Source organism: Lepeophtheirus salmonis, chromosome 4 (assembly GCF_016086655.4).
Source record: "Lepeophtheirus salmonis chromosome 4, UVic_Lsal_1.4, whole genome shotgun sequence".
Taxonomy (NCBI): Eukaryota; Metazoa; Arthropoda; class Copepoda; order Siphonostomatoida; family Caligidae; genus Lepeophtheirus; species Lepeophtheirus salmonis.
In genome coordinates, this window is record NC_052134.2 from 1,774,649 (window position 1) to 1,800,158 (window position 25,510).

The following is a 25,510-nucleotide window of genomic DNA, read 5'->3' on the forward strand; positions in this document are numbered from 1 at the left end:
ATATACGAGAGTATAATTTATTATTTTTAGCGGTCATTTGCTTACATTCGCGGCCAAATGATATGCCTCGGTCACTTGATTCAGAATTATTGAACTAGTCAAGGTCATATATTTAAGTTAAGGTAGAGTACTAGAAACTTTCATGTTCAATAAGACCCTTCAAAAGTGCCTCCTAATCTCCTCTCTCCCCCTGTGATACTGCCACAAAATAGTTCTCCCAAACGCGTTCGCCTTTGCTTGATCAGCCCTTTAAATCATATTTAAAATAGTAAAAAAATATATAAACTTTGATTTCTTGAATTTTTTTTAAGTACTAATGGAATGGAACGCTAAAATCTCCTTTTTAGCGTTCCGTTCCCAAGCTAGTTCATATAATACTAGAAACGATGCATGCTCAGAGCAAAGTGGTGTGAATAAAGTTAGTGAGCAAACACAAGTATTTATTCATTTTATTATTTAGAATAATGCAGAGGTCAGTACAACCAAATACTTAGAGACTAAGTGTCTTGAGTAGAAAAATCAATTAGATTAGCTGCAAAAGTTCAAAAAGTGTATTAAATAGGATTTTTATTTTTATATTAATTTATATCAAGCTTTTAGAAATGTATATAACATCCCCATCGATGAGGCAAGTTGATTATAAAAATTGCAATAATTAAAATTAATATTTCAGCCACCATGTTATGAAATTTATGCCTAAAGTCGCATATTTTTTTTTGAAATTACCATTAAAATAACTAAGATCTCAATATCACTTCTACAAGCCGAGTAATATGCCAAACAGTAAATTTATCTCTCCTACATAAATATATTTGTACAACATGATAATATATTAATAACTATTACAATATTCTTATTACAAAAGTAATGATTTTCTTATTTGACTTTAATGCCATATATATTTCCGAATTCGCTAGATGATCCTCAAAAATTCACTATTGAGTGTGAATCCCTATTGTCTATTGAAAAAAAACTGTAAGAAGAATCCAAATTAGGATATTTATATATTTTCTCATAAGGGTTTACTCATGGGGGAGTAGAATTTTTTTTGGATAACGCTTTTTTTCTTTTATTAAATTTTTGACTTCGAAATTCGTCGATCTTTCGCACAAAATATTACAAATTGAATCAAATGTTCCAACTGACAATTCCACACACACACACTAGTATAATTTAGTAACCAAAACATGTTATGTCGTCATCAACAAATATCCCTATGTTCTGCACCGATAAGAAATAAAAGATGGCTCTTTCTACCAGGAGCGCTTTCTAAAGTGAGAAAGAATTAAATTAATGACTACCTATATATGGGCTTTCCCTTTGTGCGTGTATTTGGCTTAATGTGGCTGTACTATTGTTGTTCTTCAGTATTATGTTTTAAGCTTTAAATAATATATATACATATAATTTGAAAAAGGAGAAAATTTATCTCCGCTATCCAGGATGTCTGCCCAGCAAAGGATGAAAATTGCTAACGAAAAGGCATCGAAGAACATCACACAGAGAGGAAATGTGATCAAGGGATTGGTAAGACACTATGACTATTTTAATAGAGATTAATATTAATACTACATATTTAAATAGAAACCGAGTGAAGTGAAGTATCCCGTCGGTCCCTGGTTATTAGGACTATTCATATTTGTAGTTTGTGGATCAGGTAAGATAAAAAGAATAAACATTATTAGTCAGCTTCTTCCATGTATTAACATGCCATACAATCAAAATTTCAGCTATATTTCAAATCATTCAGTCAATATGGATGTCAAAGATGTGAGTCCAGATAATCACCTACTTGTCGCAAGAAAAAACGTGATTCTTCTAACTAACCTCAAATAAATTCTTAAAAAGTGTAAATCCAAACCATACATTCCATGAGTGAAATAAGGCTACTTTAAACTTTCGATTATAGAAGAAATAACCAGTGTGAGAATCTCATAGACTTTACTTCTATTCATAGACAGGAAGTGCATGAATCTATTGGCATGATAAAATTCATTTCAGTTTGTTTTTACTTTCATAAATATATAATTTTAGAAAAAATAAAATGATAATATACAATGTATAGCTCAGTTGTTTTCAAATGAAACACATTACGAAACATTTAAGTACATTTCTCTATTAGACTGGATATTCATAGATAAATTTTCAATTTTTTTTACTTATAAATCCGTATTTGCGCAACTTTTTTTAACAATAAATACATAGACAATAATAGTTATTATAATATGCAAAAACCAACAAAATATTTTAAGATTTATTATTCATATAGTTATCTGCGATATCCGAGATATATTGATACAAATCATGATATTACGTATAACAGTGTAAAGTAAGACCGTTCAGTTTATACTTTCTTGACGGTAAGAAAAAACTCCAGCAAATATACTAACTATGCGTAGTACAATACATCAACATTGGCATAAAATTTCATTAAAAAAATGTAATGGAGATAAGTTTATGAATTTGTATAACTAATTTGTATGTAATAATCTCTTAGAGCAGAGTACCAGTAATACTCTGGGAAATTGTTGTATTTTTAAGAAAAAATTCATTAAAATGATTTATTTTAATAAAACCTCGAAAATTAAATTTAAGCAGGCTCTAAATGGGACGACGATTTTTTCTAGACAGACTTTTGTATGTTTTTTTGAAGATAAATTAGGGGAAGTTGAGTCTGGTACACCAGGTACCTGTGATGATAGAACGTCTGGTGTCATTATAGGTGCCGAAGGTGTGGCTTGAGTAGATATAAGAGGTATTTTGGTCAAACCAGAAGAGGATGCAATACCTGGAACAACTACAACTCCTCCTGTGGTGTCTACCGTAGTTACAATCTGTTGTTGCTGGATAGCAAGTGCTAAAATGTCCTTATTTGAAGATTCTTTGGTGCTTCCTGTGGATGTTGAGGAAGTCATAAGAACCATATTAGAATAATCTCCAGATGCTAAACTACTTGGATCAATATATAAAGTCTGAGAGTTGAGTGAATCAACAGTACCAGATCCATCATCTACCAGAAGAATATATGTTTCTTCTTCTCCTTGTAACAATTGTTGAGTTGAAGTGAGCTCACCCTTGCAGTCTCCGGTGATAGCAAATACTTTATTATCCTCACCGACGACCGCTAGTGTACTTTCATTACCATTGGGTATCACAGCCATTATTGTTTTTCCATCAAGCTCGTTTTTAGACTGTTCTTCAGAAGAGTTTTCATTACGAGAGGAGGAGTCCGGTTGATTTTTTTCATTTTTTTCGGAGGGCGTTGTAGTTGAAACAGCATCTTCGTCAGCTTCCTTTCTTTTCTTTGAAGCTCCTTCCTGATCCTTCATGAACTCGTCCTGTACGTCCCAAGGATCAGTTAAATTGGACGTTGGTTGCATAACTTTAACACATAAAGATTTTTTCCTAGAATCTTCCACTTCAGATATATCTTTTAGGTCTTTTGGAAGGCTAGGCACTCGAGTTTCTTCGAGTACTTTGTTAATATCTATCACGTCAGGTGCGTCAATATTTGAATTGGAGGAGGATGGACCCTCTGTTTCGTCATATGAACCGTTTTTCAGCACTTTTTTCTCTTCAAAACTCTCAGATGTGGTCACATCCTTATGATTTTCCTTCGAATTTGTACTCTCTGCTTCTTCAATAATTTTAAGATCCGAAGAAGAATTTACATTATTACATACACTTGATTCTTTAACAGGTCTTTCGTATTCACAAGACTTGCTGTTGCCTGCACTATATTTAAAAGTTTCTTCGTCCTGGACTGGCTCATAGTCTAATTTTTTGTCTAGTTCGGAAGAAACAGAATTGGATATTTCTTCTTCATCATTCAGTTGGGAATGTGGAGTTTGAACATTTTTGCTATTAAGTTCACTAAAGTCAGTCTCAGATGGAGTAACTTGACTATCTTTAACAGTTTCCTCTGTGGAAGAAGAAAGAGACACTATATGATGTTTAGTATTGTCACTTGAGTCCGAAGAATCTTCAGATTTGTCATCAGCATTATCTGAACTATCGATTTTATCGTATTTTCCAGATACTTTGAATGTCCCCTCGTCTAATTCTGAATTTTTTAACATTTTAGTAGAGGGCTCATTGATAATTTCAGCTCCGTCAGACTCTAATTTTGACTGTGACATTTGATGTTCTTCTTGTGCCCCCTTACTTCCCATGGTAGTATCAGTTTTATCTTGCACTTCATCACCTTCTACACATAATTTATTGACAGATTCGTGTTCCTTAGTTTTAGAAGACTTATTTGTATTCTGGGATGGATTATGTTGCTCTGTTGTATCGTCAGGAAGATCATTATTTTTAGGGGACATACTTCCCCCAGGAGTTTTAGTACTTTTAGAGTTAATAGTATCCTTATTATCGCATTCAATTGCTTCATTCTCATCTTCACTACAGTTCTGATGAAGATTATCATCTCCCATATAGATTTCCATCTCTTCATCATCCCAGTTCTCTTCTACAGCAGGATCGTCTATTTTGTTCCCTCCTTCATTATCTTCATCATCTGACCAGTCATTGAGGATTTTATTTCTTCTTTCTACCTTCATTTCTTCTTCTTCTTTGGCTTTTATTTCCTTAAGCTTCTTCGTCATTCTAGGTTTTTTGGGAGGAGACTTTTTGTCCTGAGATGTTTTTTTAACTTGAGCCACTGTAGACTTTTTGCTCAATTTCTTAGGTTCCTGAGTATGACGAGAAGAAGTTTCTAATCCATTTTTACTTCGCTGCATCATAGGTGATCCACTCTGCCTTCCTGAGGAAGCTGACTGATTAGCATGAGATTTGTTGTGAAGTATTATGACATTTAGCCGAGAAGCAGAGAATCCACAAATGGAACATGTGTAATTATTAGATGGAGACTGTGCTGCTTTTTCTTGTTTCATAGCAAGATCTAAATGATAAGGCGATGATGGTTGAGGTAAAATTTTAATTTTATGATCAGAGGCACCTGTAAGAACAATAAGTAGTTAAGCACAATTATATTTTATTAAAATATTTATTTTTTACCTGCAGCTCCGGGTTTGAACCTCGGATGACTTATTGGTCTAGGAGGAGTCGGAGTGGTTTCACTCCGTCTCCCTCTTTTAGGTGAATTTACTGCATCAGAGTTTTTGGGTTTTTTAGATGATGGAGATGCAAGAGAGCTTGAAGATCGTTTACGCCTTTTCGAGAGAGGTACTGATTCTGTACTTGACTTGAAGATTTCTTTATAATTGACCTTTTCATTTTTCTCTATGTAGGGCTCTTTTTCTAGAATATTGGGATCTCCTTTGGTGAGTATTTCACACCTCACAATATCATTTGGAAATTTGGCGAACCAACTCGAGCCTTCTTTACTTGTTCTCCGGCTTTTCACTGAAAGAAAGAAGGAATGACAATATTGCAAAGGAAAAGACGTGACTCTGGTTGCGAGTTCGTGAGTCAAGAGTTATTACCGAGTCCCTTCTTGATGAATTCTTCTTTCTTGGAGCAATTGTAGGGAAAGACTCCTTTGGTATCCTCCAGGAATTCGTAGCCATCTTCGTCAAAGAACTTGACAATCAGCTTGGGCTTCTCATCCTCAGGATCAAAGTCTTTCTTCACATGCTGGGGAAGATCATCAAAGGCCTTCACTTCTCCTGGCCAATAATGAGTTCCACACTTGACCCAAACCACTCCACCAGGATCCAGCTCCATTCCATCCACGATTCACCTCCAATCTCTCTTCTCTCCCTCCTTGATTCGGATTCCACTTCAAGTCGTCAAACTCTTCTCCTCTAAATAACAATCCGGACCCAACCAGGATGGAATCTCACTCCCTGCCTCCCACTGCATTCAACAACCTCTACCACCGATTCTCTACTCCACACGCAGTCCACTCATTCAACAGAAGTCATCGTTCAATTACCCCAATCTCAAGTTTCTAACTCTAACAATAAAATCAGCGCTTCTACTCCATCCGCCAACACCAAAAATTGACGCCATCTTCTTTTTTCCCCTTCTTCCTTCAGTTCTAGCTAAAGCATTTAAACTAGCTAGCTACAATGCACTCACTTCATCAGCTGCTTCATCCACACATCTCAGCTCACTCTCAGCTCTAGCAGCTACATCTCTCTCTTCTTTTCTAGCTCTCTTACTCTTACCAGCGCACCATATATCACTCAGTCTCTCATTCATTCCCGTATGAGTTATCGCCATTGCCTTGTACTGACAGCAATACAGTGCGTATGTAGCGTCACTAAATATTAAGACAATTTCTTCATTCTCTTATTGAGTATTGTTTATACTTAATGCTCTATCGTTCTCGAAGACGGTAGTAAAAAATGTCTTTGTATCGTTCCTTCTTTTTTCTCTCTCTAGCTATATATATGTGTCTAGCTACATACATTCAATTTGATTCATTTCCTTTTCTTCTGCCTTAAATCTCTGCCTTTTCTAATGACAAGAATACTGCATAATACTTTGTTGCTCATTACTTAATACTCCCTCATCCACCCGTCTCTCATGAGTCTAATTATATTATTATTTACATCCTTGATGTACATACATACATTGAATGATTTATGACTACGAGTAGAAACCGTAGTATTCATTGATGTAATATATTCAACTAATATTTCACGGGTTTGACTGGTCTGTGACTGAAGCTCATTCATTTGACATTTCCCGTCGAATAATATTAGAATGAAAAATAAGCATAACTTGTAGATTTTAACTATTTTGATCAAGATTAACATTTACTAAGTTATTGTAGCAGTATCTAATTTAATTATAATTAATATGTATTAAGTTCTGAATGAGAATTCCTAATAAATTAGGATTATACGTCCTATACGTGCCACGTTGAAAATATATAATTTGAATCCCTCTCTACGGACAATTAGGCGGAGGCCCATGTAATGTTAGTTTGAATTATAGTACGGCCAAAATGAAAGTATATATTATCATTTCTTTCTCTTTTTTCATCTATGATTCGAAAGCAAAAGGAGCTTTCCTACCAATATTATTTTAATAAGAAATCCCAATGAGACAGAATATTATATTTTTATCCACTTTAACTTGCATTACCTTTTTGTCTGTTTCTTATGGACAACTTCCATTGAAGTATGATCTGACATGGTTTGATGACATAGATACTGAAGAACGGCCATTGCCACCAACCCCTAGTAGTCCAAGCTATCCTTCAGAAGATCCAAAAAATGCAAAATTACTTAAACAATTCACAGCGGCTTGCAAGCAAACGCCAAGTTGTTACAATATATCTGGAATTGAGCGGATAAATTGTGTGAGAAAATGTGTGAGTCCCTCTTGTTACGCAGAAATTTATTCTCATGACCCCATTGAAGACGGAGAGGTCGATGTAAGATATGTAACATTCAAGAGATGCTTCTACGACAAAAAATCCAAAAATATATCATCATAATTTAATTATTTAAATGAGCAATAAAAATTAAAAACGATTTCGAATTAAATAATATGCGGTTCTTTCTTTTAATGTATCTCCACACATAAATATATGATTCAACGCGAGAAAAAAAATGAAAAAATAATAATAATAAACTAAATAGAAAAATCATCTATATTCCGGCGGAGGCCCTCTCCATTCGTGTTTCCGATGAGGTGGAGGTTGATTTCCATAAGAAGACCCGTTATGCCCACCCCCTCCCGTCCAGTGATTATGATGATGCTGGTGAGGCTTGTTGTACATATCATGGTGATGATGACTATACCCATCACGGTTATGGCCGCTTAAGTGATGGTTGTTAGATCGATGATGTCCGCCACTATCGTAGTTACTTTTGCGTGGGTATCTAAATTAATACAAATCAAATATAAATTCTGTTAGTATTCGAACGAACGACATTAATTTTACTTGTTAAATTGCTCGGCAGAATTGTGATTATTATGATAAGGTTTCTTGGCTGTATCATCTCTTCGAAATGAAGGGGCAAATGAGGCGTTTGGTGTTTTATTATGGTGATAGGATGGACGATATGAAGACGATGAAGGTTTTCTATCATTGTCCACAACGCTAGTTCGCTTCTAACAAAATAAAGAACGACAACTTTCTTTGTAACATATATACCGATATATGTATTTTTATATTTACCACTGGATCTTCCGACTTTTCTCTATGTTTCTTTTTTAATGCATGACGATATAGTTTGTACAATTTTTTTGCATCGTGTTCAGTAAATTTAGAGACAAAACACCACAAATGACTGAAATACATGTAGTTAATGAATATAGTAGGAAAACAATTAATTATGACATTATTGGTATGTAAGAACAACAACCTACCTTTTCCAACTTCGTGATTTTTCCTCTGAATTCATTTTAACTAGAAGAGAATCAATATGTCTGCCAATGTGCAATAAACAATGCCGATTATGATGCGCTTTTTCTGATTCTCCAAGGCTTTGATCCGGACGATCTAACGACTTTAACGACTTTTTCACAGCTCTCATCATCTCTTTACACTGTTTTTTAAAAATTTAGCAATTATATAATAAAAGCAGAAATGCCATTTTTTGATTCCTACCTTTGAGAAAACTTCAGGCGCGAGCTCTCCAATAATAATAGGCTCACTTTTAGCAGTGATATGAAGGATCGGTTTATCTTTTTTCTTCTTTGATTTCTTTTCTCGATTTCGATCATCAATATTTTCCTTCTTTGTTTCTTTCTTTTCAATTTTCTCATCTTCATCATTAGATGAATCTGTGTTTTCAATAATATCAACTGACTTGTACTTTGCTTCTGTGTGAGAATGAGATTCACTCTTACTATCGTTTGAGTTTTCGTTTTGAGCCAGTACAGCGGGAGTTTTCTTTGGCCGAGAGGTCCGACTTTTTTTAGGAACTACTGAACTTTTTTCTGCACCTCCTTCTAAACTTTTCTTCAGAGATCTCAATAGAAATGCAACTCGAGAATCTAAATGCTTTGCTTGAGGTTTACGATCAGCATTTGACATTATTTTATCCCTAAGTTCTAAGTCTCTATCCATTTTAATAGAGTCCCAAGAACCGTATCCGTGAATGTATACACCTTTTAACAGATTAACATCATCACTAATTCCCCATTCGATATCATCGTAACCAGGATCTTTGTATTTGAATGGAAGATTTTTTATCTTACTCCATGAACTACGATCATTTTCACAACTAAGCGCAGGCAAAAAATCAGCAAGAGGACTAAGAAGGTTCACTGCGTCGCATAAAGTTTTAGCATTTACAGCGACGTTCCCAATTTTGACAGAAATTGCTTTAGACTTGGAAGCAGTAGTTTCGCCTTCCAGAACAACTTCTTGAACAGCCTCTAGGCAACGGTCATAAAGTGCATTACCCAGCTTGATTAAATCCTTCATAGCTTTTTCTTGAAGTTCTGAATCTGTGGCAATCGCTTCTAACCTTTCTTGTGGCTTAGGGAACTTTTTATAAGACTTAATGAATCTACGAATTTCAGTATCAGAAAATCCAGTAATTTTCTCTTTTCCTGAGGGTCTACCCCGTTTCTTAGAAGGCTTACCCGAATCATCCGAATCACATTCTTCATCAGAAGATCTTTTTCGCTTAGAAGCATTGTCTTCACCAACAGTTTTTCGATTTCTTGGTCCCAAGCAGAGGCCTTCAATTTCCTTTTGTCTTTCTTCTTCTTCTATACGATCCCTCGTGTCTTGAGGTATAATATCAGACCATTCCTTATCAGGTTTGGTAGACTCTGACGATTTTTCAATGGTAATAGGTTCATCTTCATCAACAGCAAATGATGCGACTTTGAATGCAGACAAAATTTCCTCACCAGTTGACATACTAGTTTCTTCTTCTCGTGTTTCAGCTCGATTAAGTATTTCATCAATATCACATTTGGGCTCTTCTTCTCCATCATCCTCATCTTTGAACAAATCCTCAGCTCCAAATTTTAATATTGCACCAAGCTCTTCTTTACTAAATGGAGTAGAATTTTTTTCAGCAGATTTGGGTTTATTCAAGATTGTAGTTCCAGTGGTGTCCATTCTCTGAATTACCAAATGATCTAATATCATTTTTTTCTTAGCTCTTTCAATTATATCTTCTTCAACAGAGTTCATAGTAACGAGCCGATAAACATTTACCTGATCTTTTTGACCAATACGATGAGCACGAGCTTGAGCTTGAAGATCATTTTGAGGATTCCAATCCGAATCAAATATAATGACAGTATCTGCTGTTGCAAGGTTAATGCCTAAGCCACCAGCTCGAGTTGAAAGTAAAAAACAGAAATCTGTTGATCCTGGATTATTAAAGTGCTCAAGTGCCTGTTTTCGAAGCTCCCCTTTGATTCCTCCATCAAGCCTTTGAAATGAAAACCGACGCAATTCGAGATATTCTGCTAGAATATCTAAGACTCGAACCATTTGAGAAAAAATTAGAACGCGATGACCTGTTTCTCTAAGCCTAACAAGTAGTTTATCTAATAGTAATAATTTTCCAGAGCCTCGGAGCAGAAATTGCAACTTTTCTTCTCTGCTCATTGTGAACGTATTGTCTATTTCTTCTGGACGAGTAAGTAAAATATGATTGCAACATTTTTTTAACTCCATAACAATATTAACAAAACTGACTGTTGATCCCTTTATCCCCTTAGTTAAAGCAGCATAATTCCGAGTTAGTATCCACTTATAAAATTGTTTTTGTTTTCGTGACATATCTACTCTTAAAATTCTTTCGACTTTAGCAGGTAGTGACTTTTCAACATCCTTTTTCACTCTTCTAAGAATATAGGGCTCTAAGAGTTTATGAAGCTTGGTATATCCTCTTTTCTCTGCTGAAGATGTTCCAAATTGCTCGTTAAATTCGTCCCATCTATCAAATTTATCAGGCATAATAAAATGCAAAAGAGACCAAAGCTCCTTTAAAGAGTTCTGTAAAGGAGTTCCAGTGATGAGAAGGCGTTGATAAACTGTAAGATCTTGTAGGCATTTGTAAAGCATGGAATCGTCATTTTTAAGACGATGAGCTTCATCCACCATTATCACAGCATAAGGCACATTTATCAAAAATTGCTTATCTTTTAAGACTATTTCATAAGTAGTCAAAATTGCATTGAACTTTGAACGTTTATTCCCTGGATGCGTCCATTCGTATTCACGAATCTAAAAAGACCAATACATTTATGAAATAACACTTTACATTAAAATATATTTAATTGCGATGAAAAAATAACAATCACATTAGAAATTATCATAAGAGTTAGGTATAATGCAAGACATTAAAACCTATGTATAGTGTGAGTTGTTGAACCAATGCATAACTTCTATGAAGTTATTATTTTTCAAAAACAATGACTAAATGTTTCAAAACCTTGAACACCATAAATAAGAAATAATGCATATTTCATAAGAATATATTAACCAAGAAACCACTTACTATAGATCGAGAAGCGACATCACCGACATAGGATAAGACATTTATATCAGGTGCCCATCTGGCAAATTCTCGCTGCCAAGCGTCTAGCGTAGAGAGAGGCACAACCACTAAAAACGGACCATAAAGTTGATGAGTATGAAATAAGTAATATAAGAAATTAACCGTTTGAATGGTTTTCCCCAGTCCCATTTCATCGGCTAGAATTACAGAATTTTGCTTGCACCAGGCATGAACCAACCAGTTAATACCATCTAATTGATAATCTCTGAGTTTCAAAGAATCATCTGAACCTCCCATATAATCAGGTTGACTTTTTGTAGTCGTAAATTTGGGTCTATATTTGAAAAATTTAGACTTAGAAGAGGGAGCATAGCGAGACTCTTGTCGAAATCGAAAATTTTCGATCACAGATTGAAACTCATTGTCAATCAAATGTCCAGCCTCCCATGTTGCATCAATATACGGGAGATTTTTCCATTTGACATAATACTCGACTTGATCATCCACGGATCTTTCAGCAATAATTCGTTCAGGAATGGTATAGCTTGAAACTAGTTGCTGGGACATTTCTAATTGACATTCGTTGTATTCTATGTCTTCAGGATTTGCATTCTTTTTCCATGATTCATAGTCAGACATACGACTCATATAATTATGTAATTTTTTCATTCCTTTAGCCTATTAATGAAACCCAAAAGAATAAATTATTCAACTTCAATAATTTGTAGAAATAAAAAAATAAATACCCCAAGTTCATCGAGTGATGTTTCTGACTCCCATGTATTATGAAGGTGAGACAATTCCTTCCAATTTATCAGGTACTGCATTTCAGATTCTTCTGAGACAAGAGGTTCGCCTTTGGCTTTAATATTATAAATGGTTGTACCTGCACCAGTACCTCCAACAAAGCCTTTACGATGATCAATAACTTTTTCAATTGTTGGAATATTTTCATTGACTCCCTCGGCATTTGTGGTGGTATCTTCCTCATAAGTCCATGAAGCAACCTGATCATCATCACCATCGATATCTTCATCTGAATCCGGAATGACATATGATACTGGCTTTTCAGAATCTGGTTTTCTTCGACGAGAGAACCGTCGATAGTCCTCTTCGTCATGATGTTCCTCAGATTCACTAGACATTCCTTTGCGTCGTCTACCCACAACTGATTTTTTTAAATTCTTTTTAGCAGATCTACCTTTAGACTTTTTTGTTTTTTTTGAAAATAGGTTTTGACTTAGGTATATACGATGAATTATCGTCCGATTCAGTATAAGATGAGTTTTCATTCCACACACTATTTTCGTTCTTTTTAAGTGGTTTAGAGTACTCATGAGAAGAATTATCATCAGATTCCTCTTCAGAGTCATCATTGAGTCTCTCAGGCTCTTTACGACTCCTACTTGAGCGACGAATACCATACAAATCTGGATTTTGATCCCAATCAGGAATGTTGTTTTCATTTTGAGATTTCGTTGACTTTTTTTTTGGTGAGGAATTTGCATCTGAGGAAGAAAGTCCTCCTCCTGATGAATGTGAAGAACCAGAATCGGAAGAAGATGATGATGATGACTCTGAATCAGAGTGTTCATTATCTTCAGATGATCTAGTTCCATTTTCGTGCTGCTTAAGGGGAAAAATTATTATTTCTAGTTGTGGTTGGACAAGTGTGATTGTACGTATTAGTTTCAAACATTAAACATTTAAACTTATTTCTTTCCAATATCATTGTAAAAGAAAAAGTTGAAAAATTGATATTATTTCATAATAAACTATCTAGGAAGGAATGAAAGAATGAAAAAAAAATATTCATATGAAATAAATTTAAAATGATAACAAATAAATTTTAAAATTTTGGAAAAAATTATATTCATTAAATTAAATCTAGAAAGGTAATGAAAGAAATATTAGATTTAAATATGTTAAATAGCCAAAAAGTATTTTAAAAATCACAATAAATTGATTATAATGATTACCTATTAGCCTTTAAATAATGAAAGACTTAACTCGTTCAAGTAATTTGGGGGTTTAATGGAAGAAATTAACATATATAAATAATTTTGAATTATGACAAAGTTAGAAAATAGTTTTAAGTAATTACATCTATGTACCATACACATAATTAATTGATTATATTAGTTATATGACCATAATGAATAAATAAAAGATTTAAAAAGTTGGAGTATCATTTGTAATGGTAGGTTTGGATGGTTTTCATGGGAAAAGTAGGTACCCTTAAAGGCATAAATACAAATTTATGACGACTTTAATTATCTCAAATGGGTGTATATTAGAAGGTGATTTGGACATATTGAAGGGGTAGTTGATAGTTTAAGGGAAATGTCTAAAGATATTTATGAGTTGCACAAGACAACAAAGAACCCGCTGGATCAAACTGAGACAAAAATGAGCTGTAGTCACAGTGAATGAATGGAATTTGAAGATGGGTCTACCAGATATGTGGATCCAAGACATGAATCTTATCCAATTCAGAACTTTTCATTATCCAATATGTGGAGATCTATGTTGGTAATGAGAGAAGAAGTAAGTGTATCACTAGAAAAGGGCTATGTCTCTTACAAAATCCGAATTATCTCAAAAGGGTCCTACCCCAAAGTCATTTCAACCGAGTGGAAAGCGTGTTATAGGTACTGTAAAAGGATACTGAATGACAAAATCATTGGAACAGTGAGGATTGAGAGCTCTGGATGAGATTCGGGATTGTTGAGACACAAAGTAGCAAGTTCGTTTTTCCTAGATCATTTCCCTTTGACTTGCGCTCTACAGCCACGTATATAAATTCAAAATGGCGGCCCCCTAAGAAAAGTGGGGAGTAAAGGAATGGATGAGCATGAATTCGAGTCCCATCCTCCGTCATTAGCACTTCTAATTCTCATTTCAGTTCAGTGTGTCAATAACTATAAGAAATGACAAAATAATGGATTGGGAGACAATTCCCTAGTTCTACTTGTAGAAATGAAGCAAGATTTGGCATAAATGAAGCACCAGGTACCCCATGAACGGACGGAAAAGGGCCTTAGAAGGCAATGAAGTGAGATGTGCCAAGAATTTGCAATTTCCATCAGTTATTTAAGTGCAAAATAGTAGTAAACACAGGAAACTTGATATATAAAATCAAAAAGCGTTACCTTTTTCATTCTTCATTAAATTGGGGTTACATATAGAAGACAGAATCCGAGACTCGAAAACAAACAGTCAGTGAGATTCAATAATAAAGTCAATAGAAATTGAGATCTGTATTTATTCACAATAGAAATCCTTTAGTAATAAGAAGAAGGGGGGTCGTGGTCCTTGTAGTTGTAGTCGTCGTTGTCGTCGTTGTTCTCCTTCTTCTTCTTCTCCTCTTTTTCTCTTTTTAATTCTCTCTTTCTCTTTCTTCCTTCACACCCTCTCTCCCTCTCTCTTTCTCATTTCCCCTCTCTATCTCCTCTTCTTCCAATATGCACCGAGCCAGCTACACAAACTTAAGAGCAGAACCTTTTCTCCTCTTTCTTCTCTTTTAAAGTCATCTGCCAGGGTGGGTGAGTGAGGCAGGTTAGGCAGCGCACTTAATTCCAGAACGCCCTCTATAATCATAGATGACGCTCTTATATGGGCCTCCTACTTTTTCCTTGATATAGCGACACCTATGGGAATTATCGCTATCTCATTTAAAAAATAGTCATCATGTCCATAAATATTCATCAACGACGCTTTAGCAGCAGATCACTTATTTCCTTATTATTATACAACATTTAATTACGCAGATCGACGTACTTATGTTATTCTATCGAATTGCATGATATAAGATATTGATGCTATTTTTACTCATGCCCTTTCGCTGTAGGGGTCACGAAACTGTTTTTATAGAAGGCCGGATAATTAATTATAGTCTTAAATTTATTTATATATTTTATTACGTCATTTTGCGATATTAAAATTTGACGTTGATTGAGTTTAAATACGATTATGGGGAGGTGATGGTCAATGGCAACGGGATAGGAAAATATAGAGATAGCAATAAAATATTAAATATCTAGGGTAGAACGGAATTACAAATGTATAAATACGCTTTTAATAAAATATGACATTAATACAGTAGACTCAGTTAATGTCGACTATGTATGGCGTGTACATATTACAACTAGTAAAAGTAAACTGCAATAAAAAATTAAGAATTTAAAGCTCTTTTGCCAAGGATAATTCAATAATTGACTTTCCATAGAATATTCGATAGATTAATGGAGTATCTTATCATTTTAATTTAAGAGTGAATAGGCTGGGTGGATTGATATTCCGTTTGGATATTTTGGTTACCTTTGCTATGGTAACTTAATAATTAAGTTTCAGATTATGAGCTTTTCAAATACTAAGACTGTGCTTGATAGACTGCAATAAAAACTATAAAAATAAATCAATCGAAAATGGATATAAATTCATTCATAACATATATTACCTACAACTATTAAAATAATGTATGGCCAAATTCAATAAATTTAAAAAAGTTATGGTTAGAATAAGAGACTAGGATTATACAATTACATTTTCTCAAAATATTGAATAGTTTAAAATTTAACTGTATTAAGATCATGTTACAGGGAATAATTTTTATAGTTAGTAACTATCCATGGCTGACTTATTAAATATTTTAATTAGATTTGAGTATGCTAATATGTAATAACATAATCTTGAACTTTTGATCGGAATTTAATTTTTTTCAATCGAATTGAAGTATTATACGAGCTTTTGTCAGTATGCATATGAATTACAGTGTGTCTTAAAGATAATAAATAATTAAGGATATATATGTATATGTTAATATTTATTTCTTAACAAAAATCAGCCGTATACATAGGCATATAAAATACTTCTTTATATGACTTAGCCTACAATATCATGATTCAAGGAGTGAGCAGATGAGAATAAATGAATAATAAAAGAGGGGGAAGAGAGGTGGAACCTTCACCTGTTGAGTCATACACAGAATTGCTCGCCTACTTCAAGGCACCCTAGTTACTAGTCCCTACCTCTCTCTTTTTCATCCTTATTCTGTATATTATTTTGTGAAGGTCTATCCGTCAAAAATGACTGTAAAAACTAATTTTTCTGATGATCAAATTGCTGAATTTCAAGAGGCTTTCATGCTTTTTGACACCAAAGGAGATGTTATGATACCCGTAAGTACCTAATCATTTAATTTTTTTATGTGACATGACTTTGTATAGACAAATATGAGATGAATTCTCCTTACGTTAAAATTAGGCAAATCAAGTTGGAGAAGTTTTACGTGCTCTTGGACAAAATCCCACAGAGGCTGAAGTAAAGCGTTTGGTACAAAATCAAAAGGCCGAAGGAAGAGTTACATTTGAAACTTTTATTCCTATTCTCCAAGCAGTTTCTTCCAAACCCGTGACGGACACAATGGAAGATTTTGTTGAAGGTCTCCGTCATTTTGACAAGGACGGGAATGGCTTTATATCTAGTGCAGAATTGAGACACCTACTAACTTCTCTTGGTGAAAAAATGACTGAAGATGATGTTGAAAGTCTCATTCACGGACAGGAAGACTCATCAGGGAATATTAACTATGAAGAATTTGTCAAGATGGTTTTAGCCAATGTATTTTGATGAATATATGTATATGACATGTAATCTCTTTCTTGTATTTAGCTAAGGGGGATAAATACTTGGGAAAGTAATCTGCCATAATTAATCTCATTCCAACGCAATCATGTTATCTATGTTGAACATAAAATATTTATAGAGTTTATTTAAAAATTAAATAAAATATAAATTATGAACATATATCATTGTGAAAATAGGTGTATATAATTAATGTTTTTTAATTAATTTGTTATAATCGATGGCATTCATTGATTAATGTGATCCCAATAAACATTGTGCATCACTCCTTCATTAATGGATAGTGAAAGGATAAGGTTATTTTTAGACATCAGTTCATCTGGTAGTAGGCCATCTAACCACTGACTAGAACCAACAGTTATTTGAGCAAAATCTGGAGTGGTGGCATGAGAGTGAGGTACTGTGCAGCCTCCTGCAATTTCTGACGTTTTAAGATCTACAATGGCTAGATTGTTGTACCTTGTATTTACATATGGCAAGAGAATAAGTGCAAAACGTGTGCCTATGGCAAGAAGTTTGCGAACTTTTTTGTTGATATGAACTGAATTTACAAGATTTCCATTTTCTGCGTCAATGATTAGAATGTCAACATCCCCGATTGTGTGTGTATCAAACATCGGGAGTTGGCGAATAAATGCAATTTGATTTCCACCAATCAAATTAAAACCTGGAGTAAAAAATGTTTCCCTCAGATCTTCGCCATAATTTCGGGCCGATAAAAGATGAATTGGGATTGATATTTTTTCCCGATAAGAAATAGGTCTCTTTTTTTCACTAACTCCCACTGATGAATAATCTGTGTCAAAGATTTGAATTGCATCACGCGTCATTGTGATAATCAAATCGCGACCTGATGAACTGATTAAACTGTGTTTCTCCTTGGGAACGAATAGAACACTATCAATCCAATGGCTAAAATCTGAAAAAATCTACAAAAATATCATTATTAATTTAGTCAATATTACATATTATATGCTATTACATTAACTAATTCACCGGTGCTCAATTTCCAAACTTTAACTCTAAAATCTGAAGATCCTGATACTAAGATGTCATGCTTTAAATGACCATCAATTGTCAAAATCGCAGAAGTGTGCTGTTCAGTAAATCTTAAGGGAACTAAATCTTTATTTTCCAAATTTCTTGTTTCAATGCGACCATCAAAAGTACCATATACGACATACTTTGGCCAAAATAGTTTTATAATAGAAATTCCTAAGGATATCGGAAATGCATGGGTAATCTCTGAATTCTGAATTGACCATACCAAAATACATTTTGAGTTAGGAAGCTCTAAATACGGAAAAATTAATTAATAATCAATATTATCATTAAATATATGTATGACCTATGCTTTTATAATTTCTAGGTGTTCCGATTGCTCCCATGGCGATGTATTCTTGATCATAATGTAAAGTAATAATCTTTCTACATGCTTCACAAGATAATTTAGGACTACTCAAAAGCAGATCACTTTCTGATTTGTGGACAAAACATTTTCCTTCCTTCATCATGGATCTGAAGCGATAACCCAAAACAGTCATTTTCTTCCAATAATCTACGTTACAGATTTTTCATAGTAACAAGAGATGAATGAAAGAAAAATTAATCTTATTTTCAACTTTCCGGAGAATCTTTCATTTCATCCCTTGACTATGAATAACCCTTTGAATAAGATTGAGTATGTGATGAAATTCCACAGAGGTCTTCAGCTAATTGACGCCAAATAGAGAATGAATCGGAGATGCGACGATTCCATCCATGAGAAACACATGATCCAGCTAACAAACTCTTACAATCCAGATAAGTGAATATCCTCTCGGCAATTTCGAGGGGTAGGGACGTAATAAAATCTCTATAAAGAAGCTCAGGTAGTCGATTTTGAAGATGCCATCGCTGTTCTGGCCCAGATTCAGAGATAATAGTATCAAGCACTCGATTCTTATGGTTACTATCTAATGTACTAAAATGTGTGGTGAATTTTTTAAGCCAAGATTGGAATTGGTTCTCCATACTGAAATATAACATTACTTATTAGTATTCCATTATTATTATAACCAAATTTAGTCAATAATATTACATGAATATTTGTGTTTAGTAGACTTCACTCCAATAATCAATGAATTAATCTCATTGATTAGGTAGGAAGAAAATAGCAGGGAAAGCACAGCGGGTTTATTAAGTAGATCTCTCTCTTTCTATTCCTACTGACGTCATTGGGACCTTGGCTTATGTTTAATAAATATAATACATAAATTCTTAATCAATATTTTACTAAATATAATGTCAAAGGTGAGTTTTTAAATTTCATAAATTATATGGACATAGACTTAACACTTCATGTTAATTAATAATATTTTTGATTTTTCATGTTTAATTTAATTAGGTAACTAAAACGTAAATAGTCTGTGCAGTGGCTATTTGTAAAAACCCAAAAGGAGTTTCATTCCATCGATTACCGAAAGATCTTGCAAGAAGGAAGGCTTGGATTTGGGCTTGTCGAAGAAAATACAAATTCAATAACGATGGACCCAGAATTTGTGCTAACCCTTTTGATCCTTGTGTTTCAAAAGATACAATTTGGAATTAAATTTTGGGAACTCCAAAGAAAAACTTTTCTGGAACCTAATTCTATTCCAACCTGTCATTTGCAGAAAGACTATGTAAGCCCAAAAAAGCTAGGGATAACAGAGCTACCGATCGAAGAAAGAAAAAAGTTGTTCTGGCACTTATGGATTCTATCATTCTGTCGAATGAGATATCGGAGTCTGAACATATCTATCAAGAAGCTGTCCTGGATATTTCAAAAAAAAGTATCTCTTAATTATACCAGCATCCAATGTAGCATTATATAGCCTAAATCAATACATATATCAGAAAATGATTGCCTCAAGAATTACTATTGAAAGGAGAAAATGATATTGTAAATTTGTGTAAGGAAAACATATACCTGAAGAAAGAAATATGAGATATGTATTGGGGAAAAAGACATTGGCAGCAAGCTTGGGCCAAGCTTTCAATGACAAAACGTATATTATCAGATAAGAAACCCAAGTTTAATTGGATAAAATTATATCTGCTCTTGTTTTAAGATGCATGAGCTTCAATGCTTATGAATATCTCAGGAAAAATAATTATCTAGCCCTTCTAATCCGACCAACTCAAGAGAAGTGGCTTCAACGGTTTGACTGCTCGTTTGGATTTCAACATGAAACCATAAGAGCCTTGAAAGAGATGCTCCTAATTCCTAAAGATGATGAAAAATGAGCAATCTTAGCCTTTGATGAGATGAATATAAAGAAAAAGTTATGAAATGGATTTAAAGAAACAGCTAACAGTTGGAAATTGCAAATGGTAATTATGCATGGTTTAGTCCGTCATTGGAAGCAGCCAAATCTTCTTTCATCTTGATAAGACCAAGACATAGGAGTTACTTTTTTCTATTATAAATTAAATGGAGCAGAGTGGATTTAGAATTCGGGGAATCCCGATGAACATGGTAAATGTATCTCTGATATCTCAACTATCATTTAATGACAAAAGCTACTCGTTTGTGAATCTATATGACTCCTCACGCAATGTTTATGTATTTCCTAATTCATATAATTAATTGAAGAAGGCTCTTGACCATTTACTAGATAAAGAATTTGTTATATTTTCAAGGGATGGCACACGTTCAGCTAAGCTGAAGAAATCGGATTTTCAAAAACTTCTTATTCAAGATGGTAGAGAGTTTAAAATAACACATAATCTCAGTGATATTTATTTAAATTGAACAAGAACAACGGCCCAAGCCATAACTTTTACATTAATCAAAATTGATAAAGGAGACGCAAAACTGAGAGGCTAATTATTTCTTGCATTTGATTCTTGGCTCGATGTTTTAAATTCACGTAGAACATTCGATAAAAGGAAAATATCCTGTGGGTTGGAATACATTGGGATGAGCAGCGATTCGTGTTGGACAAAATGGAAGTTCTTATTGATTCTATGAAAATTAGAAATAAGTCGGGTGATGGGATACTTGGCAAAAATGCATACTAATGTCAATCAAATCTATATTATATTATTTTTTTACTTGAATTTATAAGCCTGAATTCAAACCGATACGTAACTAAAAATATGAAATATGTATGTACATTGTATATGCATGTAACTAAATTATATATGTTAAGTTCTTAGGGGACGATGTCGCCCCAAAATGGCATCTCTATTTTGAGATAGTAGTTTCTCAACAGATTCAATATTTTGATTTGCATCAATTACAAGAACTGGCGCTGGAGGGAACCCATGTCTTTTTTTCATTAGCCAATCTTCATAAGCATCATGTAAGTCCTGTAAATAATCAAGTGGAACTGTTCGTTCTTCAGCTCTTGCACGTTTTTGAAGACGGCAATAGGCAACTTCAGGTAATGTCCTTAAGTATACAATAAGATCAAGATGTTTGGAGATGGTATGATTCTGTATCCATGAATGGTACGATCCAAGGACTAAAATAAGATAACTACTAATTTGATCTAAAATTGAATACTTTCAAATTTATTCTGTAACAAACCTTCAAGTTCCACATCTGAAAGGGTCTTTCTCTTCTTAGCTGTTTCCAAAAATACAAAATTGTTACTCTGAATGGATCTTTCAATGATTTTAACTTTTTCATTTCCATGTTCCTCCAGGAGCTTGAGTCTTGTAAGTTGTACATAGGACTGAAACGTGAAGGAGCAACGAGGAGGATCTTTGTACATATTATTAAGTAAATTCTCTCCAGCAACATTACGCCATGAATCTACGGGCTCCGGGTCAATTATAACATCCTTTGACTGAAAAAATTTGAGCATTGTTGACTTCCCACTCCCGATATTTCCTTCCACGGCCACGATAAATGGAGAGCATTTTTTCTTGAGGGACATAATCTAAATGTGTTGTGATTCCCGCTTATTGTATTTCTGAGCATACAATTCAAAAGACGACATATGATATGTACCTTATATATATATATATATAGTCTACATAGACCATAGTCAGTCAACATGTTTCTGTACTATGTGCGTGGTATAACATGGTAGCATACTCCTTGCCTACATGTTCATAAGAATTTGATAGGAATACATACAATGATAAATATATTGTATTATTTTTTTCTTTTGATTATTGATTCTAGTACATGTCATAAAACTGTCTACAGATTGTAGCAATGAACAAGTGGAAAAGATAAGGAACCATCTTTATTTATTATAGCAGGGAAAAAATAAATTTAGTACATACAAATAGAATAATATTATTTCTGTTAAAATAAGGCAGGTCCTGAAAGCATATGATCATTGACAGCTTCACTTGGCAAATGTTCAACAAAAATAAAAAAAATCTACCAGATTTAAAAATAGCTGTCAAAAATAAGTAACATGTAAACTCTTTATTTACTACAAAGTATAACTAGAAGTATAAAAACCAATACATTGTAAGAAACCAAGTTCTATCAAAATTATACAACGTATATTTTTTAAAAGACTTAGGGTGAATGAAAGTATGAGAGTTGAGAGCCCAGATAAACAAAGCCAAGCTTGCCAGGACAAAAGAATGCCATTAGAGCCTAGTGAATAAAAATACCGTGCGTTGCGTCAGACAAATAACAACTTTTATATATATATATATCTTTATATTCTTTTTAATGAAAAAATAGTTCAGTGTAAACACGTAAGGGTATCCTGACATTCCTTCTTTTAATTTTAAGTAAACTAAGTCATGGCTTTCGTTCAGCTTCTTGGTCGAAATATTGTTCAATACTCGGAGAAAACTTTATTCAAAAATGGAATCAAGGTAAATCATTCAATGATTGTTTGTATATTTCTTTTGTTTTTTGGTCCACTCAAAACTCATAATCTTCAAGTATTACAAATATATGGGGTAGATTGGATTGTATTTCTCAAGAACAGCTGATTGCTAAAAACCAAAACAGGAGGTTATTAACCATTAATGAGAAACCCCTCGAGTACAAAGAATTCAGATAAATGATAATGAACGGATTTGAATTGCGTATACAATATATTAAATAATTTACCCATCTTCCTTACTAATGATCTACTTGATAATTAATTAAAACTTGACAATGTTAAAAATTAGTATCATAATTAAGGATACCTGAAATGAATCTACTAATGTCTAATTCAATTTTTGGTCAATATAGTCCCTTACGGCTCCCTCGTCCCCTTCACGTCAACCAAAAAGAAATCTCAGTGTTCATGAATGTGTTTCTATGAGTCTTCTTCAAGATGCAAACGTACCAGTTCCTAAATTTGGAGTAGCCAAAACTGCTGAAGAAGCTAAAAAAATCGCTCAAGAAATTGGTTCCGAGGATTTAGTTGTCAAGGCTCAAGTAAGTTGATTATAACTAAAGTGATGGAGAAAAATGGAATAAACTTGAACGATAACAACTTTAACTTTTATCAGGTACTTGCAGGAGGTCGTGGTAAGGGAAGGTTTAAGAATGGTACGAAGGGTGGTGTTCAACTTGTTTATTCTCCGGAAGAGGTTGAGATTGCTGCCAAAGGGATGATTGGTGATCATTTAATAACCAAACAAACAGGTCAAGAAGGCAGAATTTGTAACTCCGTCATGGTTACAGAAAGGAAATACGCTCGAAAAGAGTATTATGTCGCTTTTACAAATGAGAGAAAATTTGCAGTATGAAAATATCAAACTATAATAGATAGAATAAGTGTATGTGATTGAATTCATTGCAGGGCCCTGTACTGATTGGATCATCTCAAGGTGGAGTCAACATTGAAGATGTTGCTTCTTCTGATCCAGATGCAATCAAAACTTTTCCTATTGACATTAATAATGGTCTTAGTCTTGAAAGAGCAAAACAAATTGCTTTAGAACTAGATATTCCAAAGTCTAAATTAGAAGAAGTTGGACATATATTCATTAATTTATACAATTTGTTTATATCAAAAGATGCTACAATGGTAGAAATTAATCCTTTAGCTGAGGATTCAAGTGGGAAGTTTGTCTGTCTTGATGCTAAACTACGATTTGACGATAACGCAGAGTTCAGACAGAAGGATGTTTTTGATCAGCGTGATTGGACACAAGAGAACCAAAGTGAAGTTGAAGCTGCTAATTATAACCTTAATTATATTGCTCTTGATGGTAAATTCAAAATGGCTTCCTTAACTTATTCCTTGCTTTTTTAAATAAAATACACGTATATCATTAGGTGACATTGGCTGCATGGTCAATGGTGCAGGATTGGCAATGGCTACGATGGATATTATTAAGCTTCATGGTGGCTCCCCTGCTAATTTCTTGGATGTTGGTGGAGGTGCCACTGCTTTACAAGTTAAAGAAGCATTTAAAATTATCACAGGTGATCCCAAGGTTCACGCAATTATGGTTAATATTTTCGGAGGAATCATGAGATGTGATGTTATTGCTGAAGGTATTATTGCAGCTGCTAAGGAGCTCAAATTATCTACACCCATTGTTGTCCGCCTTCAAGTAAATTAAATAAGTCTTACTTAATTATCTATATCCTAAAATACTTATTTTCAGGGAACAAATGTTGACGAGGCTAAAGTCATGATAGCTTCATCTGGACTTAAAATACTTCCTCTTGACAACCTGGATGAGGCTGCTAGAATTGCCGTTAAATTATCGAAAATCGTCAATCTCGCGAAATCTGCAGATCTTGGTGTTAGTTTTGAAATTCCTATTTAAGTAAATCACTATCTATTGAAATTATATGAAATACAATTTATTATGTTGTGGTTTCATGAAGTTTAACTAAGTAAGAATGAAGAATTTAAAATTAGATACATCACAAAAAAATATGTATGGAATTGAGAAAACCCCTTTCTATGAAATCATATTAACTCAATACGAGGAATATTAGTTAAATATCTTTCAATTTTATCATTATGTTGTGGTTTTGTGTGTCCTTATACTTATTTTCACACATTTCACTATTTTATTTTAATACATTCAGTGACTTATAGAAGTGCGTGTATGATCTTTATAGTCCTTGATTTTAGGTATTGTGCAATTTTAATTAAAATATCTTCATTTAAAATTAATGTGTGTGCTGTTATTCAATATTTAATTATCGAATAGATTCCTATTATCAGTTAACATTAAATACTATTAAATATTTCCTTAAAAAATTTATGTAAGTTGTAATCATCTAAGAACACGGAAATAAATTTAATAAATTTTAAAAGTATATTTGTTTTTAAGCATACATATTTCGTCAATATTTGTAAATCGAACTTATTTCTGTTGAATAAAATAAAATGCTGAGATACATTTCTATCATCAAATTCAATGTAAGAAAGAGTTTAAAAACATGATGATTCGAGTGGCAATTTAATTATTATCATATACATAGTTTGCCATAAAAACAATTAAGGATTAATTCTAAGGTTGATATAAACATATTTTATATTTAGAGTCGTTTTTGAATTTTGTCTTTT

The 25,510-nt window shown here is 33.6% G+C and overlaps 6 protein-coding genes and 1 non-coding gene across 9 annotated transcripts; 3 read left to right on the top strand and 4 right to left on the bottom strand.

Annotated features, from left to right (window-relative positions):
• Positions 1–488: 488 nt before the first annotated feature.
• Positions 489–1,633, top strand: LOC121116331 (uncharacterized). Its single transcript, XR_011779569.1, has 3 exons — positions 489–628; positions 1,443–1,527; positions 1,585–1,633. It is a non-coding gene; the product is annotated as an uncharacterized protein (transcript).
• Positions 1,634–2,100: 467 nt separating this feature from the next.
• LOC121116330 (uncharacterized) lies at positions 2,101–6,350 on the bottom strand. Its single transcript, XM_040710563.2, has 3 exons — positions 5,448–6,350; positions 5,020–5,367; positions 2,101–4,960 (listed from the first exon to the last, which is right to left on the bottom strand). The coding sequence occupies exons 1-3, from the start codon at positions 5,686–5,688 to the stop codon at positions 2,562–2,564; spliced, it is 2,988 nt and encodes a 995-aa protein (XP_040566497.1). The 5' UTR covers positions 5,689–6,350; the 3' UTR covers positions 2,101–2,561.
• A 1,108-nt stretch (positions 6,351–7,458) lies between these two features.
• Chd1 (chromodomain-helicase-DNA-binding protein 1) lies at positions 7,459–14,691 on the bottom strand. The gene is given in 9 exon segments (XM_071887518.1): positions 7,459–7,802; positions 7,865–8,034; positions 8,102–8,213; positions 8,293–8,471; positions 8,534–11,122; positions 11,397–12,074; positions 12,143–12,604; positions 12,606–13,022; positions 14,549–14,691. Coding segments are annotated over 9 exon segments (4,854 nt in total). The 5' UTR covers positions 14,558–14,691; the 3' UTR covers positions 7,459–7,564.
• Positions 14,692–17,204, top strand: LOC121116336 (myosin-2 essential light chain). The gene is made up of 2 exons (XM_040710571.2): positions 14,692–16,576; positions 16,662–17,204. The coding sequence occupies exons 1-2, from the start codon at positions 16,484–16,486 to the stop codon at positions 17,025–17,027; spliced, it is 459 nt and encodes a 152-aa protein (XP_040566505.1). The 5' UTR covers positions 14,692–16,483; the 3' UTR covers positions 17,028–17,204.
• Positions 17,134–19,261, bottom strand: LOC121116333 (uncharacterized). The gene is made up of 5 exons (XM_040710567.1): positions 19,123–19,261; positions 18,707–19,056; positions 18,391–18,600; positions 18,025–18,335; positions 17,134–17,971 (listed from the first exon to the last, which is right to left on the bottom strand). The coding sequence occupies exons 2-5, from the start codon at positions 19,053–19,055 to the stop codon at positions 17,270–17,272; spliced, it is 1,572 nt and encodes a 523-aa protein (XP_040566501.1). The 5' UTR covers position 19,056; positions 19,123–19,261; the 3' UTR covers positions 17,134–17,269.
• A 1,528-nt stretch (positions 19,262–20,789) lies between these two features.
• LOC121116335 (deoxynucleoside kinase) lies at positions 20,790–23,296 on the bottom strand. Of its 3 annotated transcripts, none has more exons than XM_071887517.1 (3): positions 23,178–23,296; positions 21,598–21,985; positions 20,790–21,532 (listed from the first exon to the last, which is right to left on the bottom strand). In XM_071887517.1, exons 2-3 carry the CDS (start codon positions 21,947–21,949, stop codon positions 21,213–21,215), a joined length of 672 nt encoding a protein of 223 aa, XP_071743618.1. In that variant the 5' UTR covers positions 21,950–21,985; positions 23,178–23,296; the 3' UTR covers positions 20,790–21,212. The 3 variants fall into 3 exon arrangements, with proteins under 3 accessions (XP_071743618.1, XP_071743617.1, XP_040566503.1); XM_071887516.1 differs by having other exon boundaries at positions 21,598–22,023; positions 23,178–23,290; XM_040710569.2 differs by lacking the exon at positions 23,178–23,296 and having other exon boundaries at positions 21,598–22,121.
• Positions 22,462–25,343, top strand: ScsbetaA (Succinyl-coenzyme A synthetase beta subunit, ADP-forming). Its single transcript, XM_040710568.2, has 6 exons — positions 22,462–22,856; positions 23,224–23,412; positions 23,487–23,720; positions 23,780–24,191; positions 24,259–24,539; positions 24,594–25,343. The coding sequence occupies exons 1-6, from the start codon at positions 22,782–22,784 to the stop codon at positions 24,756–24,758; spliced, it is 1,356 nt and encodes a 451-aa protein (XP_040566502.1). The 5' UTR covers positions 22,462–22,781; the 3' UTR covers positions 24,759–25,343.
• Positions 25,344–25,510: the final 167 nt, after the last annotated feature.

Coding starts and splice junctions, on each gene's coding strand:
- LOC121116330 (XM_040710563.2), bottom strand. CDS start 5,688: ATGGAGCTGGATCCTGGTGGAGTGGTTTGGGTCAAGTGTGGAACTCAT. Junction 5,368..5,447: donor ATTCATCAAGAAGGGACTCG/GTAATAACTCTT, acceptor TCTTTCTTTCAG/TGAAAAGCCGGAGAACAAGT. Junction 4,961..5,019: donor GTTCAAACCCGGAGCTGCAG/GTAAAAAATAAA, acceptor TTGTTCTTACAG/GTGCCTCTGATCATAAAATT.
- LOC121116336 (XM_040710571.2), top strand. CDS start 16,484: ATGACTGTAAAAACTAATTTTTCTGATGATCAAATTGCTGAATTTCAA. Junction 16,577..16,661: donor AAGGAGATGTTATGATACCC/GTAAGTACCTAA, acceptor CGTTAAAATTAG/GCAAATCAAGTTGGAGAAGT.
- LOC121116333 (XM_040710567.1), bottom strand. CDS start 19,055: ATGGAGAACCAATTCCAATCTTGGCTTAAAAAATTCACCACACATTTT. Junction 18,601..18,706: donor TACTCAATCTTATTCAAAGG/GTTATTCATAGT, acceptor TCTGTAACGTAG/ATTATTGGAAGAAAATGACT. Junction 18,336..18,390: donor TAGAAATTATAAAAGCATAG/GTCATACATATA, acceptor TTCCGTATTTAG/AGCTTCCTAACTCAAAATGT.
- LOC121116335 (XM_071887517.1), bottom strand. CDS start 21,949: ATGTCCCTCAAGAAAAAATGCTCTCCATTTATCGTGGCCGTGGAAGGA. Junction 21,533..21,597: donor TTCAGATGTGGAACTTGAAG/GTTTGTTACAGA, acceptor ATCTTATTTTAG/TCCTTGGATCGTACCATTCA.
- ScsbetaA (XM_040710568.2), top strand. CDS start 22,782: ATGGCTTTCGTTCAGCTTCTTGGTCGAAATATTGTTCAATACTCGGAG. Junction 22,857..23,223: donor TATTCAAAAATGGAATCAAG/GTAAATCATTCA, acceptor TGGTCAATATAG/TCCCTTACGGCTCCCTCGTC. Junction 24,192..24,258: donor TAATTATATTGCTCTTGATG/GTAAATTCAAAA, acceptor GTATATCATTAG/GTGACATTGGCTGCATGGTC.